Raw genomic sequence first — 22,381 nt, 5'->3', positions numbered from 1 at the left:
CAAGCCTTTGTCACCATCATCATCACAGCATCTAAGGATGTGTGGCCGGAAAAGCCGGATTTCGTGATTGGAGGACTGGGCTGGTTGAAGATCTTTAGGTTGATTGATGTCCCATAAGGTAAGTGAGGTGGGTCCGTGAGTGAGCATACTTGACAAGCTTTATTTGTTTACAAACTGCGTCAAAAACCTTTTTTAAACCTTCACTTCAAAAGTAGCCCATGGAAAAAATACGTTCAATATGAACTATATGTAAAGAAAAAAATAAATTTAACACCTTTTACAACATTTCTTTCGTGTAAAATTTGATTTTGACATTATGACCTATTAATTTAAGCTAAAGTTATAAATAATGTCTCCGCAGGATATCGCTGGCAGAAAATTAAATTTCCAACCAATGCGAGGCTTCTCGATTAATTATTATATCGGAAAGGTTTATAAATTTGGTGAAACTTAAAGGGGATAGCTAAACGTGACCCTATACCCTTTCAAGTTCTTCTTTCTCTGAGTATTTCGCAGAAGTTGATAAGTAAGGGTGGTCAGATGAACAATGCACCGTCCAATTTTGCCTTTCCTCTTGAATGAAACTAAAGGGTAAGAAAATAGATAGGGATATATAGATCAGAAAAATATTCAAACAAAATACCAGTAAGAAGAAAAGAAAACTCAAGGAAAGAGATTCTTCCTTATTGCAGTTTTGCGGGACAAAAGAGCATAGAGTGGCAACATCACTACATTTTTTTTGGTTACAAAACAGCGTTTCGTTCTCAGTTTGGCACAGTTTTTTTATAGAGTGAGGACAACTGACGAATCCGTCTTCGTATTAACTTGAGCTGTGCTAACAGAAAGCGAAAGATTTTGTACTGTGGTTATTTCTCCTAAAACTGGTACCTCAGTTCAAAATAAGGAGAAAATTGCTGGCCGAAAGCAGAGGATATGGCTTCTAATAGGGATGCCTTCACCGTTCTGGCAGTCTTCAATACAGTCTATTAGATTAATGGTGTGTTCTTAAATTTCCTTTATGGTCTTAACTAACAATACAGCGCTGCAAAGAAAAGGGGACCCCCTCTATTAGAAGCGAAGAGCCCATCAGTAAGCAGATGCGTATAACTCTAATAAAAGGTCTTTGTCGCGGACGTTTTGGGGAATGAGCCTATTTGGGTCACGATAGTGACCAATTCTCAATCCCACAGGCAATAATAATATTGAGGTATGAGAAAAGAGAGTGAATTCCTTATCCTTGAACCTTTCCAATGATAATTGTTTAAAATCTATTGTCAGTTTTGTGTCATACTTTTTTTGTTATTTACAAGACGACATCTTATCGGTCGACTGGTGTAAAAGAAACAACATCGCAGCATGGGCGGAAACTAAACACTAATTTCAAATACTTATCAAGCGCTTAGAGCGAGTTTCAATCGAGTGTCGTAAAACCAAAACCAAAGTAATTATTTTGGCCAATCAAAAAGGACGTGGCGGAGACAACCCAGTAAACCAATCAAAACTCAAAGTAATTACACAAAGCGCGAGAAAATGTGCTCGCGCAAGCCATGATTGGTTTTGGTTTTACTTCTGATTGGTTGAAAAATTGGCGCGAGAATCTTGAACCAATAACTGAGTGAAGTAATGCAGAACCAAAGCAATTCGCTTATTACTTTCGACACGCAATTGAAAACCGTTCTATGTCCAGAAATGCATTTAATTAGATGCAGGCCCAATTTTGACATCCAACACCTTTGCTACTCATTTCTAAAAATAAGGTAAGGTTGAAGGTTAGGGTTATTTTTAGCTTAAGATAAAAAGTATGAAATACAGCTGTTATTCTTACTTGAGGAGCAGCATTTTGAGCGAGACACTTTGTGAGGTTAATAGGTTATTTCAGAGGTCATGTCTGCCTCCTCTTCAAAGCGAGTCTAAGTGCAAAGCTAGTTTTTCTTACCATCACAAAAACTTTGCACTGAGACTCGCTTTGAAGAGGAGGCAGACATGATCTCGGAAATGGCCTATTGTCTGTATTCCGAGACTGGAGTGATGAAGAGCAAAGAGACACTTCGTGACGCTTATTGAAATACATGTGCATCTGGGGCATTCGCTTTCATATCTCATATAATTTTGGTAATAAATAATTATGTGCATCCTCTGATTGGTTGGGAAGGTTTTGCGGGAAAACCAATGTGAAGAGAACTGGCGTCGGTTGACCAAAAGGTGGATAACGCATTCCACCAGATAAATCAATATCCGGTGAATAAACACTAGCAAAAACTGAAAATTGAGTTAACCAGTGGATTGTGATTTATCCAGTGAATAGCGCTTTCCATCCTTCGAATCTGCAACACGATGTGACACAAGTACATCGAACTTGTACTCTCCCGGGCTCATATACTCCTTCGAAAACGTGATGAATTTTGTTGTAACCCTAATAAAAGAACGATGCCCTAACTTTTCTCAATTATATTAAAAATCTTCGTTCCTTATAAACTGGTTCCTAGCTCTTTGAGTATCTCTGAAAGAGAGGGTCCAAGATCAACTTTGTTATCAGGAAATGTTACAACGTTCACTGCATCGTCTTCTTTGAATTCCGCTAGCAAACAAACCTCGAGATCAAAATTAAGGAGGTCAATGAGGCGTGACGTTTGCCTTTCAAGAGAGCGTGACGTATCCATTCTGACGTAACGTGACGCATAGCGTGACGTTTGCGATTCAGGAATTGACTCTTCGTCCGATGAAGTGTCACTTTCGGGTACCATCTCAGGGAGTAAATGTGCTTGAAGATCCGAATCAAGAGGCCCCTGACAACATGCAGTGAAAGCTTTGCCATCGTCGTCGCTTATTGCCACTGTCCAATGTTGATTTGAGTACAAGTATGACTTGTAAGCGCTATAGAAGTCTCTGACCATAACGTCTTCGAAAACGCACTCTTCGCTGTCTGCATCCTGGATGTGCGATAGAAATAGGAAAAAAGTAGAAAATGGAATGCTCTGTAACTCAGTATCAGAAAATGGTATCAGAGTACAATCAAAATACGGCCCGCCTACTGTGATCAATAACCGAACCGAACCTAACCTTTGCGTTTTTTTCCAATGGGTTGGGGTCTTTTTTCGTAAAACCCCGAAATCGAAAGTGCTTTTTGCGAATTATACCAAGGTTAGGCTCCCAACAGAGAAAAAGTATTGGTGACAAGAGAGATTTGGTTACATCCCTTTATTCACGTAATGTTCGCGGCGACAAGAGGTAGATATGCTTTCTGTCTTTCAAATACATGCTCGTTGGTTGCAGGAAATTGACTTAAATCAAATGTGTTTCCGCTTCATATTTTTTTAGCCAAAAACAAGTTTCCGCAAGATACTTGCCGTTTGCCGAAATCACATTAAGATCACCCGTATTTTTTAAGAACTTTAATTAGACATTAAATGGCTATTTTCCGACAATAACCATAAATCTCAAGGGAAAAGTAGGACCTCGACAATAATGACTTACCGTTGCGCGCAACGTTCCAGAATCATCAATTGTCAAGAAAAACTCTGTCTCTACTCCAGCGATTTTCACCAATCCAGCTCCAACGGAACAAATCTCGACAGTGGCTGTTGGATTGAAACAAACATATTTCTTAAATTTGTTGTCATAGTGCAGAGGCACCCAACGAGAATTTCAGCCAGAAAAAAGCCTGCTCCCGAAAATTCTAGGTGACCTTTTTAGGGTAAAAATCTGTTAGAAATGGGCAATTATACCATGTTTAAGATGTTCGAAAATCCTAGGACAGGCAGGGAAGCAAGGAAATTTAAAACAAATGTTCCGTAAATTCTAGATCTCAAATCATCTTCGGAACAGATATTTTCCGAAAATTGACGTTGGGTGCCCCTGATAGTGGCTAAAACTCAGCTATTTAAACACCCTCGAAAGGATATCGGTGCAATGACCCAACCATGTCACTGATGTGCTGGAAAAAAAAAGGAGTATGAGTGATAGGTAACAAGGGCAGTCACGGGCGTCTCATTCAAGTTCTCGCTCTTGTTTGACTTCAAAGTTCCGTTCCATGCATCCTCAAAGAGTCTCAGGTCTTACGCGCTGACCGTGCTCGAGTCAATTTTTCATCATTGCTAGTAGTAAATTAAATTACTTTTATACTTATAAAAACAAGCAAAAATGTATAAGCGAAACATAAGAGGCCTTTTCCGATTTTCTAGGAATTTAAGGCTATTGTTTTTTCCCTTTAAACCTGTTGACACTTCCATAATCAGGATGAGTTTATTTTGATCATAAAAGAAGAAAGAACGCTTATTGATCAATCCTTGAGTTGTGATTACATCTGTGGTTTTTCCTTCAGTTTTCGTACATGATTAGCTGCACTTTCTTCCGCCTTGATAGGAATGGTTCAAGTATAGCAAATTATGAGGAAACACTGAATCTCTCTGATCAATCACACGAGCTGGTTGGTTTCCGTCTTTTCCAGGTGCGGTATTTTCTATTCTTAAAGTAACAGATAAAGCTATCCGGTCTTGGCCGAGCTTTAAATAACCCTTTGACTGCAAGGAGTAATCAGGATGTAAATTCTCCTTACAATTTCGATGAAATGTCAGTGAAGCAGGTATTGAGAATGAAGATAATTATCAGCTAAAAAAGTGTGATTTTAGTTTTACACCAAATTCTCATGACTGCCCAACAAAGGAATCTGCGATACTAGTTAGGAGAATGAATGTTTCGATCTTGAAAATTAAAGGGTTAAAAAGCAAAAATGCCATTTGAAATGTGGATTGAAAAGCTCTTTAGTTTTTCCTAATGTTTTTTTTTTCTTTTTTCTGATCAGCCGTGCAGTGAACAGGTTTGCCAAATCCTTCAGCCGCTGATAGTGGTTGTTTCACGTGCTACAACGAGGAACCATCATCCATCGGCCTGAATGGTTGCTGCCGTTTTATCAGTCTCACAGAGAGACCAGATGTGGATAGTCTCCATATCTATTATTTCCCATTCCGTTTCTTATCGTAAGAGTTACAACCACCTGATTAAGAACCATCACCTGTTGCAAATACATGGCGCAATACATCATAATTATATTGGTGTATTAAAACGTCCCAACGAATTACGCGGTTTTTCAAAGGCCTCTGATCACAGGTGAGAAAATATTCGTCCAGATGAAATGATCACAGCAGTGAGATTCAAGGAGTTAAAACATTGAAAAATTTCAGTTTCTCTCGCATGCAAGAGAGTGCGCTCTCTGGTTTCCCAGTATATATAATTTTAATAATTATAAAATATGGTGACACCAACGACCTTCATGATGTCATACAAATCATGGAAGTTGGAATAGGTCGATTCAAGGAACTTATAACAATACCCACGATGTAGGACACTTACCATAAGGCGAGTCTTTGTCCTTAGTCCCTCTCACGCTTCCATCGGGTTGTATGGTCAAATAATATCCATTTCGAAAAAGTAGCCTACGTCTTCTGCCACACCTCCGACCCATGAGGAACTCGGCACAATCATCAACATTAACGTTCATGTTCCTAGCTTGTTTTTCTTTCCATTCCACCTGAGACAAAGGACGAGCTCGCTTGTTCCATTTTCTCTTAAGAAGTTCTTCCCAATCTGTGTGGGAAAATGGGTGTGACCTGGTCCTAAAACGCCCGAAAGATCTTCCGGGTGTCCAGTTGTAGGGATGCCTTGAGATTTGCCTTCTTATGTCGCAAATTGCGTTTTCATAAACACTAGTCATCTTGTTTAGCTGTTGAAAGAAGAGATAGCGTTTGTATTGCAGGGCTATTCAAAGATGATCTCTTTCGTAATATGAATACCTTGCATTGGGTAGCAGTGTGATGGCTTCATATAAAGCAATTTCATCCACATTATTTCGAACCCTATTTTCTATTTTCTACGAGGTCCCCGGACCATTTAAGGCTAGGTTTGGACCTGGCGTATTGCTAACTAAGTGATAGAAATTTATCTTCTTTGCATGAGCATTCGGGAAGCTAGGGATGCGTGTTGAGTTACTAATAATGATATCTTTGTACATAGTACAACGCTAGCGCTTAATGCAAAGGAAATCACCTTAATTGATAAATTAGATCAAATTAAATGAGATAAGAGGGGAAAACTGGATCATCTTGAGAACAAAACTTCTTTGAGCACAGTAGAGAACCAAAAAACCTGACCGACAGTAAACACCAGCACAGGAATCAAACCCAGAACTAATTTTTGGAAGGTATGTTCTCGCCACTGCGAAAACCCTACTGGCTTCCTCAGTTGAGCTTAGCGAAGCGGTGGAAGCACCAGCAGTGACTATCTGGTTTACCTTGGATTAAAAAGTGCAGTCGATTGTCACCAATATCAAGTGGCCCCTGTAGGGATAATCCGTTATATTCTACCTCATTGTTGTGGCCCGCAAACAGGCTTTTCATGTTGTTAGGGCTGTCACTGACTCAGAGATTATTCCGCAGTTAGCTTCCGTTTGCTTTGATTCGCTAAAAAATAAAACTCCAAAAAACCGAGTCCAAATTTCAATTCGTTCTTTCATTGTTCCTGAGGCTTTTTTCTCCTGTGTTTGTTTTTATCAAAGATAGCCTTTGCATTTCATACCTCCCTCTCTGTTTGATTACCCTGCACCGAGTAACTCATTGTGACCTTTACATCAAAATTCCACAAGGGATATTGCATTGAATTTTGCACTGATGGGTCTCTCATTCCTAATAATGATAAAAACCGGAAATGCTTGAACGAACATCAGCGTGAACACACGAGGAAATTCGTCGATTCAGAGAGCTGTCTGCTGACTGTCTGCTGAAATATTTTTGCTTGACCCTCGCTGTTTATCGAGTTTACTAGGAATTTTTTTCTCGACAAACAAACAGGTCGTGTATCTATTTTTTTCTTGAACTGAGAAAGAACTAATTCCTTTCCTTACACGTAAAAAAAAGTACAAAATGCAACATGGCAGTACTACAAATTCGAAAGCTCTGAACTCAAACTGAACACTTTTCACTACTTCAATATTTCTCAAGATTTCAAAGTAAATAAGATTGAATTCTCATACTCGTAAGCCAACCCTTTCAGCTCATACGAAGAAGTGATTTATTGTTATGTAGCGGTAGGCACGCGCTTTTAGTGAACACGCTGGAGATTGCTAGGTGTTTATATTTTAAAATAGGAATGAAATCCAAATAACGGGTGACCCCTGATCAGTGTTCTTTGTACACTTGTCTTGATTTGAATGGACTTCCAGGCCATTATGTCTAAATTGTTAGCGAAAGGTGATGAGGGGGGTGGTGATACAGAAAGTGATAGAAACTGACAAAAATGATCCCCATGAACCAAACTTGTTTGTATAACGACAACACCCGCGCGCACATGGCTGTTTGTTCTAATCCTTGCCTTACATAGACGAAGGTTCAAGTCTTGTGAGTACAGCTGAGCCCTTTGAAGAATAACGATTTTTTAGAAAAGAAGTCGATTTGAACAGATCTTAACGGAAATTGAATTCTCGGATTCTAGTAGTTCACGTAAAAGAACACATGAAACTTGAATTGCTTATATTTTACATCGTATGTCAGAACGACTTTGAAATGGAACTATTTTGACATTTTAAATTGCTTACCTCTTAAATTTCTACAGGTTAATGCTTGGTCGATTGGGAGCTGCGACCTCGATGCATAGGCGTTTTGATTTGCATTTTTAGACACCATTGTCTTATCAATTGAATCAATGAAATGATATGTTATCCGAGTACCTGTGAATGACACACTCCTCAAAGCGTTGAAAGGGTGCTCTTAAAATACCTTACATCCACTGAAAATAATTAAGGCCAATCCAATCTAGTAGTCAGAATATACAAGAAACATTGATGATGAGTCAGTAACTAATAACAATGGTCTTTCGATGTCGGTCATTTTTCTGTTAGGATAGACTTGAACATGCTAGAAATCACGTCACGGAGTTTCAGTGTTTCATCAATATGTAACATGGAGCGAGGAAAATAAAGCCTATCATTTTAGCGTGGATTTTTCGCACCGGAAGAAAGAACAGAGTGCATGTCTAAAGCGTACAATATCCAAACATATTGCAGCGGTATTCACACAAGAATTATAGATTCTCCAACCCTATCAACAAGTATCGTTTTTATCTACGATATGGCTCAAATATGTCATAAACGATTATTATTACCTTGTGGTTGTCTTGGCTTCACCATAGATACAACGAAACCAGAATACTACCGTGTTTGCCTTTGTGGTTTACCCTGTGGATAGCAGCTGGATCGAGCGGTTTGCCAGGTTAAAAGAAAAAATTGAACCACAACGAACGCTAGTCAAACCTGCGTCCAACCGCAGCCGAATTAACAGAGAATTCGCTAAGACGATTTTCCGCTTGGTTCACTGATTCACAGACACGACCGTGACACTCATTCTTCAAATACTCCGCACTTTAAGTCATCAAATATCGGTCCGAGTATTTTTGTGTGAAAATGCCTCTTTAAACAGGTTACTAGAAGCCGATGATTTGCCGGCGGAGTTAAGGTAGTGAAAGTATAACAGTATGATTGGTCTCACGTACAATTTTGTTAGCCTAGCTTCGTCAGAAACCTTTTCCGTGCGGGGGTTTTCATATTACATTAAGCCCACTACAACGGAAATGAAACGAGGTGGCCTTCAACCTTGTAGGTGCATTCCACATAACGGAGAGTATTCATCATCACGCCAACTGGTGTTTGAGGTCGCAAGAGTTTCAGTCTTCGTTTTTTAATGAACCATGCACACTTTCCCGGACTCCACACAAAAATTGCTCGTGAAACACATTTTAGTTTAAAAATAGCGAATACCCAAAATTAGAGCTGCTGTATGGTTGTTTAAAACTGAATATATACCTTTTTAACATCAAAATAAGGATCGAATTATTCTTGCTTATTTCTGACCATGAAATAGAATATTGAAACTTTTATTGCTTATCAATGCTGAAAAATTGAACGTAACTTCCACACCCGTTCCTGAAAGATTTATTCGAAAACTGACGGTTCTCATTGTAGAGAAGTTATACTTTCTTACAGTTTCTACGGAGTTGTCTCAGTACCCTGCAATCACTCCGACGTTAATCACTCATGAGCCACAATAGCCTAACGACCTCAGCTTATCAAATTTTCAGGCAGAATAGAGCAACTAAGATAAGAAAGAGTCTTGCCGCTAAGCTCGTCCGACCTCGAGTCATCTGTATGTCTCAGGAACTCAGCTAATTTATATCGGGGTGGAGGGAAAACGTTTAGAGTAAAAGTGTGCTGTCCAAGGAAATAACACAGTGCGGTGAGGGGCCGGCTCTGAGGATGGAGAATCTCGGCGAGTCGCGCCAGACGGCCAACAACAACCTGGAGATACAACTTTGCGTCCGTCCTCCTTTATCTCGGGGCTTAGTATCAGCTCATCCGCTTGGGTATTCAAGAGGAGACTCCTCTTGTAAAGCCATATTCTGACAATTAGCGCCTTCTTTGTTACCCTGCAAGACAATTCTGTCAGGAAACCCTTAAATTTTGCTCGTCAACCTGCAAGCGCTTATGAAAGAGAGAATCGAACAGGGCTGTCAGTCGTACCTAGACAAAGATAACGTAAGGATCAAGTGCGGTTGTTCAGATATAAGTTTATCAATTTACAAGGTTCACAATTTCGAGAGTTTCAGTTAAAGCGTCCCCGTATACTTATGTTATTAAAGAACGCTTGAAAATTACATTACAAGCACAGTTTCTTTCGAGGAACCAACACATCCAAAGTAACTTTCGCAACTGTTTGAAATTTATGTAAAAAACACATATCGGCCTACAAGTCCGAAACTTTGCAATCACAGCTTTCAAGAGCAATATAAAGCCAGGACCCCATGAGCTCGTGATAAAGCTTATTTCGTTCAACAACTGTTTCAGCATCTTTCTTGGTCATAGATCGACATTTATAATTCTTGTCTTCACCAATTGCAACAAATCTGTTGACTTAACATAGTTAGTACACAATCTATGGTTGTCCTATTTTTTTTATCGCAGTTCAGTTAGCTTCAATTAACCTCTTTTTGTGATGTGAAATGAAAATAACTAGTCATTATTGTTTTGGGTTTTTTTGTTACGCAGCCAACTCGAATGCTACCCAACGTTGGCTGCTGCAAACTGAAGTATTATAAATTTAAGTATCTCTAATTGCCAATCCATTTTGATTGTTTTCTTGTATTAGTAATCTCATTTGTGCCCAAAATACATGTAGTGTGAATAAATTATCGTGATGTTGGTTGTCCAAAAGCGGAGTCGTAACTATTAATATTTTAAAACATTTTACTAATTTAGTGGCAATGCTTGGTATTTCCACTTGAATTCAAATAAACTTCGTTTTATCAATTTCACTGCATTGAAATATCTTTTTTGTAATGAAAAGTTGCCCTTTGTTTTCATGAATCAGTTTGTTAAGGGGTAAACAACCAAAGCACCCTCACATGTTGCAAATGTTCGTGACTTGTGGCAGAACATTACTGGAGAGTGGTCTTGTGGAAGAGTGTGGGCGGATGTGACGTACAGGCAATTTATATCTTAATAATCGATTAAGTTATTGTTTTACAGATCCTACTTTGACACACATGTTATAACAGAAAAACCACACTTGCTTATGGTCTGTTGGAGCGATGGATATCAGAACTAAGCCAACGTTAAGACAAAAGTCTCCCTTTCGTGAATCATTTTTAACGTGACAAGGAAAACCGAGGATCATCTTTGATAGAATGCGAGATTTTGCACGACCAGTGATTCAAAACACTTTGAAAGGACCTGATGTGAATACGAAATTCAACGGTAGAAACAAAATGATTAATGAGAGATAACTAGGTAACCTTATTTACACGCATCGAGAACTACAGCATCCATTGTAATTCAGTGATGAAGCCGGATAGAGTTTCATTCTGACGGTAAAGGCTCGGAATTTTGAATCAGGGATTCAAAAACTCTGCCTAAGAAGATGAGAATTACGCATCTAAGTAAGGCTTTGTCAAAGTAGATTAGTCACAAAAACTATCTACAGGTTCCATCGATGAATTTCTCCTCAAGCAAATAATTGATGTGAGCATAATTTGACCGACTGAGCGCCTCTGAAAAGAAACGATATTGAACGTCACGGTCAACGTTAAAGGCCAAAGAAAGCCGGAAAGGTTTATGGCCGGAAATCATGCAACAACTCCGAGATCCGAGAACAGTTCCGAGAACCTCATGACGTTCGAAGTTTAAAAAGAAAAAAAAAAGGAAAAAAAGTCTAATTAGAAAAAGAAACTTAAATTGGATTAAAATTACCGGAGAGGACCTGTTACTGCAAACCTCCAGAGATTATAAAGAACTGGATAGGAATAACTGAACAACGAGTCTTGATAAAATTAATGGTAGTGGTATGCCTTAAAGTTTGTCAGTTGACATTAAACTCAATTGCCAAGCTGACGAAATGAGAAAATTAGAAACTAAAGCAGCATTATTCACTTCTTCCGATTCGTGGCATTTTTTTTATGATTCTTCGTGCGTGATTGTCATTTTCATTAAATCGTTACTTTTCTAGGGTTGACCGATTAAAATATTTTATATCGGTAATCCTCTTTACTTTAAAGAATCTGTCTTTACCATACGAAATCAGATGGCAATTGCGATAAGCAAACAATCCGTGATTCAACTAAATCTTTGTGTTGTATAATTTACTGGTAATCCGATGGGTAAACAAATCATACCACATGACTAGTCATCACATATTTTTAGCAACGTGATAATAGAAATTGGGATGTCGCACAGGAGAAACGGTACGCTTTCCACTTTCCTTGCCCTCAATCACACAGGTTATTATTATTATTATTATTATTATTATTATTATTATTATTATTATTATTATTGTCATTATTATTATTGTTACTATCATTATCATTGTCATTATTATTATTATCAAAGAATAATTTATAGTTGTATTTGTGACAAAATGTAAGCTGCTGGACAAATACAGTTGGTTTGTTTGCCTTTAATTGTATTGAGCCTTGTATTTGAGTGATACAAGTGAATTCGATCGCCAGTTTTTCTCTCAGCTTATCCGGGAAATGGGAGGTAACTTCTTCGCTCAGACTTACTTGTCAGCTTTGTGTCCTTGTTCCATCTGTTAAGTTTTAGATAAAAAGCTTTCAATGTTTTTTTTTTTCTTTCTTTCTTTCTTTCAGATCCGCCGTCGTTTTATTTTTAATCCCTTTGTCAGTTTTCAGAGGTCTTCAGTCTTTCAGGTCCCGTTATCGTTTCTTTGTCCTATATTCCTGGTTTTCAGAGGTTGGCAGATAATAGAGAGATTTTATGAGCATCGCGTTTACCTGAAATGGCCAGCGGCAGGCTGCTGCTTGAAAGCAAGAACTTATCTCTTATTCAAACTTTTCTTTCTCTTTTGAGACGATATAATCAAACAAATTTCTTTGATTTTTGACAAAACGCGAATTTCATTCTGCGGTCTGCAGTTTGCCGGAAAAGCGATATTGAAAATCTCTCTAAAAGAAGGCAACCAAGACCTTCATCCTCCTCGATCGTATGAGGAAAACCGAGGCACTTGCCTCACGGTCATTTTTTCGTGATTCGGCTTTAAAATAAAGCGTGATTCCAGTGTTGTCTTTAAAATGTACTGATCATAAACACCTAAAATACCTACTGAGAGTATTTAACCAAGGACATTGCCTCAGTCATATATTTTTTTTCTGGCTACGGCCCTGAAAAGGCTATGCGATGTTTAACCGGAGCATTAAGTAGGAGTGGGAACATTTTGTGACCTTCGATCGATCCACATTATCCTTTGCTCTCACGTTGTTTTACTGCGTACCAGCAACTTGATTATCGTATCGACTGTATCTACTTCTACACTGAGAAATCTAGAACTCCCTTACCTTTCATTCCTGTCTTTACCTCACTAGCTGGTAATAAGCAATAGAGGCCTAATTGTTTATAGGAGTGTGGTACGTGACCCATTAGGCGGGCTTTAAAGTGTCCTCTTTATTTTTTTCCGTCCATAGCACCACGTAAATATCAGTCGAAAACAATGCCATTATACACTTGAAAACGACGAACAAAGAACCCAAAGCCACTATAATCTGACATGAAAATGATGAAAAGATGAGAGGAGTTAAAGACATAATGGGAATACTGCACAGAAAAGTACGTGTGGCTTCCTAAGCTAGACTGGGACTGGACTCATGAAAAAAATTGGACTCTTCACTAATTGCAATGATCGATATTTACCGATAAATTTTTCCAAAAAGGTTTTACACAGATTTGTGGTACTGAAGCAATTTCTGGCGTAACAATGATATCATACTTTTTACGAAATGCTAACTAATTCTTGCCAAGGATTTCGGCCATCCGGTATCTTGACTTAACCAGTAGGGTTGTTTTTTTTTTACTATTTTCGGCCAGCTTCTCAAATTGCAGGGTCAACTTCTGGAGCAGTGTATCAATTATCTGCGAGACACTACACCGAGCTTTGCAACCTGTTTCATCTTGTTTGCCTGCGCTTCTTACAAGGTCAACATGTATAGAAAAGAGGACTGTGTTACTTTAATAACTCCAGTCCAACGTCTCTGAAAGTCTGCGATCTGCGTCCCTTTGTCATCCGAAATAATAGCTGTATAATTAATTAATGCCTTTATTACAACAACAAAATTGACTCAAGACTTTTGTTTAATTTTCACAGTAGAGTTAATATTCGCATAGCATGAATTTAGCCTTTACATGATTTTGCCATATGATCGCTTCTTTCCTGAATCAGTAGAATCCGCAAGAAGTGTGACAATTGAAAGGATTCGTTTCCAACCAATATCTTAAGCCTCTTTACGTTCTCGAATTCCCAAACTTGAAAATCACGTTTTTCCGCGAAGCATCCACGGGATAGAATACAACAACCTAAATGTAGCGGTGCAGGATGATCAAGCTCATTTGTCACACTGGAACTGTACATGTACCATGACAAATGCTTGGCTATCCGATTGAAAAGGAAGGACATCTTTCGGAGGACAAGATTAATTTCGCCAGTCCGGCACTGAAATATGTGAGAATTTGCTGTAATGGTTGGTTTTTAATGAAATACAGAGGTATCGTGAGATTAATCCTCCAGACGAACTTAATACCAATGGTGAAGAAAGGATAATTGATGAGTTTTACTGATAGGTTTACTCTGGAATGTTTGACCAACTCCTTCTCAAACATCAATCTAAAGCTACAAATTTCAACTCAAAGCATTTTGCCTCCTCTTTCAAAATTATTGGCGTAGCGTCTAGCACCGCGTCATCCTTAATGATTTTCGTTTTTCCAGCCATATCTTTGTGTGATTTGTTTGTTCTTGTAATAATAATAATAATAATCAAACGTTCGTTAATAGATAAAAAAAAAGGCTGAAGATATGGAATAACATCATACCTTGAATACGCTGGTGACAACTTCACGAGTTTTCAAAATATTGCATCTTTGTCGTTTTGAACAAAACGCCCACTCGAACGCATGAGAATTACTTCAAGCCCAAGACGCGAAGATATTAAATTTTTATGCTAATATCGAAAAAGACAGTTGCTGGCGTTACAAAGCAAATTGGAGCGACGCACCCATTGTTTTCGTTCGCAAACCGCAGACTCCTCTTTATTGTTACGTGAACAATACGAGGAAGAAATAAAATACTCCATGGGAGTGCGGTAGACACGCCGCTTTATATACATTGACTGGACATTATCTTTTTTTCAGGTTATATTCGACAGTTGACATAAAATATCGCTAGATTTTTAGACAAAAGCTTCCTTGGTTAACCCTTAAAGCGTGCATGGTGATTTTAAATACGGTATAACCAACCTCACACAAATCTCTTTTTAGTGAAAGTGGACGTGCGTCAAGTTGTCGACTTGGATCCCATTTTTGGAGTTTATCTCATGCGCACTGTGCTCAAAACCCTTTTCACATTCCAGATAACGGCACCAGGGACTGTTCTTAATTTGACTTGATTAGGGAATCACCCCGAGTCCTTGGTAGACTTTCGTTAGGGGAAGGTTAATTCAGGATAATGACAGATCTTCGTTCAGTTGAATAGTGTCGCACATGACTTGTCAACACTTTGTGTCATTGCGAATCATCTGGACGTTATCTTTTGTTGGTGCAAAGTGCATTAATTAGCACATTTCTCAAGGTGCGAAGAAAGATATCGTATGACGACAAAAGTTTTTTGAACACGTTGTAACTTGTATTACCTCGTGATGCTTCCGAAGTTTGGGTCCTCGCGAGAGACGATAGTGAAATACTCACGTTTTCGAAATCGAAAGCATCACCACGCCGCTTATCGTTTCAATTGAATGAGGTTTTGCCTGAAAGGTCACCGGATTTGAATGTAGACGGAACATGGAGACCGCCATTTGTGCATTTATATAATGTCATAACACCTTATTTCCGTTTATTTCACTCCATATTTATTTTTAAAAGGTTTATAAACCCTTAAGTACTCCTTTGCTTTAAACAAGCTAAGGAAATCAATCAATTTTCAGCTGAAATCTCCTGTTACAGCAGGTTTTCTGTGAGTTTTAGCATGAAGACCCCACTCGAGTTGAATTAATTGTCAAAAACCATGACGCGCATTGGGTAAAACCGCAAAGCCGTAGAATGGTAAAAAATTATTAAGAAAGCAACGAAATCTTTTCAAAAATCATCCCGACAGCTCCATTTTTAAGAGAAAGAGAAAGTTTGTCAATTTTTACCTCTCTGGTTTGGCTTCTGGTAAATAAACCATTTCAAAGTAAATGATTGCGTTCGGCAGCAGTTAAGTCACACTTTTGTAGGGTCAACTTATGCAGCTCTATGATGATGTATTTATATCAATAGATAAACTTTTGAGGGGAAATTAAAGAATTCTGAATTTACCCCTTTCTTTATACTACAAAAAAAATTGGCAAACTAGAACAAAATGAGTTCTCGGTATAAGTGCCTACCGTCTAGCATTCACTGATGGCGTTTCCAGTCTCTTGATATTTCATAACGCGTTTTGCAGTCCTTTCAACTTCACCTGTCCACACAGCTTTGACTGTGTCATCATGATCTTATTGTTTTTGCTAACCTTGAGACTGAAACTTGTTTCCTTGAATGGAAGAAAGTATTTGGTTACAGTTCTATCTATTTTCCTTTTTTCGCCCTTGATCCGCCTACGACGAAGATTCGAGTCTGGAACTGATCAGAACGTGATATTTTGGTAACGTAACGTTTATTTTTGTTTGGGATGTTGTCACCCTCCTCAGCGCATCTAACTCCTCTTTTTATTGTTGGGATTTTGGCTCTGACAAGAACTGAAGCCTTTGAGTGATTTGTCTCTTTGATAAGGGACAACGAGAGTGTTAGGAATATTTTTGCGAATTTAGAATTGTCTGAATGAGGCAATGATTATAAACATGCTTTTCCTGGCCGACTATGAAAATGCATCAAGACCCCAATACGAAAAACTGGAAAGATACCGATACGTTACACAATAATAATTCAGAGCTGCTCAAACTTCATGAATGAGCGAAGGTGACTGAGTAATCAAGCGCGGGGGAACATGGGTGACGCCAGCTGCGCCTTTTGGTTGCGTCAGTCCACCATCCCACAACGGATGCAGCAACCTCGTTCCCAGGGTTCACTCCTACTCGTCAACCGGAACGAGGTTGCGGATACAGCTACCCTCTCCCTTTTAATTGTCTGCAGTTAGCTTCAGTCTTGATCTCACAAAAAGATGATAAATCGGCGTGCAAAACGATGCTTACAAGAGAAGGAAGGAATTCGAAAGAAGTGTTGCGAGTTTTTCAATGTTTGAAATGTTCAAGATTATGGCTAAACTTACAGCCGTCAATAGCTAGCCAAAACAAGGGGAAATCTTATTTAATCATAGTTAATCAAAGCTGTCACTGAAAAGCCCCTTGGGGACGTGGAATAAAGGTATGTATGTGTGTATGTAAGGTGTTTGGATGTACGCGAGCTAAGTTCTCTGCTGGGTCGCAATAAACTTGATAGCCAGGTTGCCCTGAAATGTCCCTCGGTTCCATACGAAAAAAAAACCACTGATAAAACCACTATTATGATATATCAGTAACGTACGCAAATGTTCAAAAGCGATGAAATTTAGTGGATTTTTACAGAGATGGACAACTCTTTTTTTTAAGAAAAACTTTAACACGCACTGTCTATCGTAACTAATCGGAAATTCAAAACTTCTTCTTCCGGCATACAGTCTGAGACACGTCCTGGCGGAAGTGATGGGGGGATCATACATCACATGTACAAATCATACCAAATGGCAGATCTGAGAGGAAATGGTTATCGTGTGACTGGTCGAGTAACCTTAAAGGGTGTTTACATGATACCGGGGCGACTTTCGCACCGGCGCGAGTTCCCTCCGGTTCCCTCTCTTATCTCTGAATTTGTTTACATGATACCTCCAAAAAATGCCATGCTGGGGCGACTCACACCAGCGCGAGTTCACCCCGGTTGCTACACTGGAGCGAAAATTTCGTTCCGGCGAGGAACGACCACTCGTTCCGGTGTGAAATCGGCCTCTCGGTGGGCTGGAACGGGTAGCGCATGCGTACTTTTCCAATTTGGATTATCAACATGTGGTGTCCCTCAACGTAAATTATCTTCGCTTACAGCCTCATATTTCATCCGAACACTGTGCTGGTGATACATTCACATTTGTACCAGAGATCCAAAGCCTCTCAATGCAAGGCAAATACATGGTATCCTTTGACGTTGATAGCTTGTTCACAAACATTCCTTTGGAAGAGAGTATCGATCTCGCTGTTGAATATATTCTCAAGGGTATTCCTAACATCAAAATTGCACACGATGATCTCAAAAAGCTTTTCTACATAGCGACCTCTCAAATACATTTTCTTTTTGATGGGTCATTTTATGACCAGATAGAAGGTGTTCCTATGGGGTCGCTGCTTGCACCTGTCTTGGCTAATCTTTTTATGGGGCACCATGAAATGAAGTGGCATGGCTAGACACTTTCCCGCCGGAAATTGCATTCTATCAACGGTACGTGGATGGCACTTTTTTTTTGTTTCATACGGAGTCTGATGCCTTACTATTTTTTGATTTTATCAACTCCCGTCATCCCAACATACGATTCACAATGGTAGCGGAATCAGATCATAAACTGCTCTTTTTAGATATACACGTTGACAACACGGAGCTTACGGCAGTTAGAGTATTCCGTAAGAAAACATTCACCGGCTTATTAACATGTTTTTCTAGCTTTACCTCATTCTCATACAAAATTAAGCTAGTCAAGAACCTTGTTTATAGAATTCTCAAGATTTGTAACACCTGGCAAGCGTTTAATGAGGACATCGCGTCACTAACATTCATCCTAAAGAAAAACCTGTAAGATCAACGCTGTAAGATCAACTGGTGAACAAGGCAGAAGCGCCCAATATCTTTTATTTCAAATTACCCTACATAGGTTATTTTTGTAGCATCGCCCAAAAGCGCATTCGTCGACTTTCACATTCAAGTTTCATGAAGTTTTTATTGTAATAATGCAAACATTGTGTTAGCGTTTTCCTCCTTCAAAGTAGGTAGCCTCTTAAGTGTGAAAGACCCTATCCCCAATGGACTCCGATCATGTGTAGTTTATAAATTTTCGTGTGCAGGCTGTGCAGCTTGCTATGTTGGTGAGACCACCCGACATTTCAACACACGTGTAAAGGCCGGTACACACAAGGGAACTTGCTCCTGAAACACGCTCCCGAAACACGCTCCCGGGTAAGTACACCAACCAGTACACACAAAGGACACGACGAAGGAGCTGAATGATGCCGAAACAACCCGATTGGGGCATGGGAACTTTGAAAGTGAGTTCGCAATGAGTTGTGGATGAAAAAAAAGCCAATTTAATTTAATTTATTTATTTATTTATTTTTTTACATTTACAGACTTTGCCAATCAAGCTGGCAGAGCGCCACAACGGCTTGCGCCAATTACTGTGGCCATTTTTTTTTTTTTTTCCTCCCAACCATGATACTCAACAGAAGACAGATCACAACACCGGGAACTACGTGCCCCACGTAGTTGAACTACGTGAACTACGTGCCCTACGCAGTTGGCCAATTTGATTGGCCGACTGGAGACACGTCATGTAACGGCAAGCAATTTCAGTACACACCAGGGAGCTTGCTCCTGAAGCAAACTCGTGCAACATATTTGCCCCTGGAGCTTGCTCCCTCATATCAAACCAGTTTGCTATGTCAGTTTGATATGAGGGAGCAAAATTCCGGAGCAAAAGTTTTGTTGCGCAACACATTTTTTCGCTAGAAATCGTTGGTGCAGACGAGGGAGCTTTGCTCCGGGAGCGTGTTGCAGGAACGTGCTGCGGGAGCAAGCTCCCTCGTGTGTACTGACCTTAAGGGAACACTTGGAAACGAACAGGGCCTCACACATTGTCAAGCATCTGGAGAGCTCCTTAGCATGTCGCTCTGCATGCTCCCGTGACAATTTTGCCATCATCGATCAGGCATCTTCGCGGTTTGCTCTTAAAATCAAAGAGGCGTTGCACATATTTTGGGACAAACCAACACTTAACGCACAGGTCAAACGTTTTAATTTAAAACATTCAGTTTAATTTTGAATTACTATTGTCATAGTCTTAATTATTGCTATTATTATTGTAATTTCTCTAGTATTTATATTTCACTGGAATTTATTGTTCATTTCACACAGAAGATGGCAGAGGCAACTGCCGAAACATGTCTGTAAAACTCAGGAGTGTCGTGTTTTTCTTTAAATTGATTATCTTCGAAAAATGGGTGGTAACCCCCAATTTTCTTTTTGGATGTTAAGGACGTTCGCGCCCATTGCTACTGCGCATTTTTTCGCGCATGCCACGCACACGTCATGCATCGCAGACCACAAAGGTAAACACTATGCTAAAGGCGCAAACATTTTCCACAAGAATGGCACGTGAAAGAATGTGGCATCATGCGATAGCTGTGGAAGGTCTTCTCGGAAATGTCACGCAATGGCGTGACAGTGCGAATAGACAATCGCTTTGAGAACTTCGCGGCGATTTTACTCTCTTGAATGCTCGGTGACCCCTATTTTTTTTTTCCGTAGATCACTTCCTTTTCTGATGTTGTCCATTTCAACAAAAAACAAAAAAAATTTGTACGGGGGAACCTTTTAGGCGCGAACGTCCTTTAGATTTTCCTTTCCCTCATATTCAGTAAACCGCGCAAAAATACCTTTGATTTTTTTTAATAGGCACCGTCCTTAAGACGGGCTGGCGGCACCAAGTACCCGTCGTCGCGGCTTAATCTCGTACCCAGATCTCACTCCGTATGACCGTGGGAGAAAGTCACCGTAAGTGGCAATCATAGTCTCCCTCGGCCAGCTATATAGTACAATTAAGATTAAGTCTTCTTTTATTCAATGTAAACAGTTAATAGTAGCAACCTCTTTCCCAAGACCTCTCCCTTAGCTTCTGGCCGATGAAGAGGTCCTGGAAACGAGGTTGTTGAGAGGAGGTCTCAATACTGAGGGGCCAGACGGCCCGGCTGCCAAAAATGACCAAAGTGAAAACGCTTAGTTTTCGTGTGGAAAACCGATCAATTCATGCGATGAATCGGCTGATTAGCGCCATATGACCGTTCTCCAGATAGCTCAGTAGAGAGCACTATACGTTCGGGCGGGTCGGAGGTCACGGATTCGAACCCCCGCCGGACCATTACTCAAAGTGTGAGTCTTCCTTCACGGATGAACAGTCTAAACCGAAGGCTCCGTTTCACAACACTGGTTCATAATTTCTGGATTCTGTGGGACGTTACAAACAACCCACGCACTGTTCGAGTAGAATTGAGAACGTAGTATACTGTGTTGTAGTCTGGCCTTTGAGTGTGAGCTAGTTTAAGTGCGTACAGTATGTCGACATCAGCAGTGCATAGCTGCCAATGTATACTCATCTGCTTCAACAAAACCTTGAAAACAAACCAATTGAACCAAACAATCAGGACCAATCGAACTGACTTTGGGACTCATTATTTAATGATTGATTGAGTCAACAAATGCGAGGAAAACACTTGTTGATTTACTATTACAATCTTTTTCTTTATAAGATTATACTTCACTAAGACTCGATCGACAAAAATCGACCATTCTTATAAATGACAACACTGGTTTCCAGACATGACATTCGAACCTGCGGTATATTTGCTACCTCATTCCTTCCCCTAACTACTAGCTCACCAAGTCGCCAGTTGTTCAAACCGCAGGCAATTTTCTAATCTTTAATCTTATCATCATCATTACAACAGATTACAGAAACGCCAAAGCCAGAGGCTTATATGGCCTGGGGCAGGTTGTTTAGGGTATACAAAGTATATTTGATCATATTCATGACAAAGTGAAACATATAGTCATTAATTCATGCTTAACCCAGTTGTAGACCTATAATAACAGTAGTTAGCTAGCACAGCCTAAATTACAGTAGTGACTGTAAACCTGTTATGGCATTCTCCAAGAAACAATCAATCCGAATTAATCGTTTATTTAAAACTTGCCTTGCAGACATACTGCGTGAGTTAAACAAGTTACAGAAGTTAAGAATTAAATTTAAGTTCAAAAATGCGGAAAATAAGTATAAGCATCCATTACCTTCTGATAATTTTAAGAGATAGAGAATGCATGTAATTCCGAGTAAATGCATTGAGTCTATAATACAGGCAACAAATGCAAAGAAACGTTTACTTATAATACTTTGATACAATTCTATATATCATCTTCAGACTAAGGTGACAAAAAGGTAGCAAAACTTTAACTACTGTAGCGAAGCCTAAATATTTATACAGTACAGACTGTAAACCTGTACAACACTACACTACACACTACAAGTATAAAATCATTACAAATGTCATAATAGCTTAGCAAGGCCCTTGTGAAATTATGCATAAGATTTTCAGGTTGCGTTGGATTGGGAAGTCTGGGGGTGCTTTCGATTGAGAATTCAATTCAATTCAATTTATTTCCTCTTAAGGTAGTTACTTAATTTAGTACAAATGTTTATAGTTGCCTATGTTGTTTCTATTGTAATAAAAGGGCCGCTGCCTGTAAATATCAAACATCGTCCAACAGTTCGAAAAAATCGACCTCCATTTCATTTTATCAAAAGATTCCCTATATAAAAGTATTTTCGAAAATGGAGATAAAATTTTTCAGCGAGTTTTATTTTTCGAGAAATCGAGCATTGTCTGATTTTGCCCTGACGAGGCTCGGAGCCACCCTCAAAATCGGCAAATTTTGCGAATACTGAGCAGCAGCCTCGCAAAGCAAGAACATGAAAAAAAGGAAACTTTTTTTTTATACCTCGTAAAAGTATACCATCTGACC

The 22,381-nt window shown here is 39.3% G+C and overlaps 1 protein-coding gene and 1 long non-coding RNA gene across 2 annotated transcripts in view; one reads left to right on the top strand and one right to left on the bottom strand.

Moving 5' to 3' along the window:
* The window catches only part of LOC138000884 (uncharacterized), a 6,554-nt gene extending 1,198 nt beyond the window's left edge, over nucleotides 1-5,356 (top strand). The window contains exons 2-4 of the long non-coding RNA XR_011123207.1: nucleotides 1-118; nucleotides 4,363-4,447; nucleotides 4,802-5,356. The exon at nucleotides 1-118 is cut by the window's left edge and continues 99 nt beyond it. This is a non-coding gene — a long non-coding RNA (uncharacterized lncRNA). The remainder of the gene's footprint in view (nucleotides 119-4,362; nucleotides 4,448-4,801) is intronic.
* Nucleotides 141-6,690, bottom strand: LOC138000883 (uncharacterized). Its single transcript, XM_068847556.1, has 4 exons — nucleotides 6,571-6,690; nucleotides 5,350-5,719; nucleotides 3,475-3,578; nucleotides 141-2,930 (listed from the first exon to the last, which is right to left on the bottom strand). Exons 1-4 carry the CDS (start codon nucleotides 6,673-6,675, stop codon nucleotides 2,469-2,471), a joined length of 1,041 nt encoding a protein of 346 aa, XP_068703657.1. The 5' UTR covers nucleotides 6,676-6,690; the 3' UTR covers nucleotides 141-2,468.
* Between the last annotated feature and the right edge of the window lie 15,691 nt (nucleotides 6,691-22,381).

This window comes from Montipora foliosa, chromosome 4 (genome assembly GCF_036669935.1).
Source record: "Montipora foliosa isolate CH-2021 chromosome 4, ASM3666993v2, whole genome shotgun sequence".
Lineage (NCBI taxonomy): Eukaryota > Metazoa > Cnidaria > Anthozoa > Scleractinia > Acroporidae > Montipora > Montipora foliosa.
Note: the sequence above shows the minus strand (reverse complement) of the source record. Positions and strands in the feature narration are given on the sequence as shown.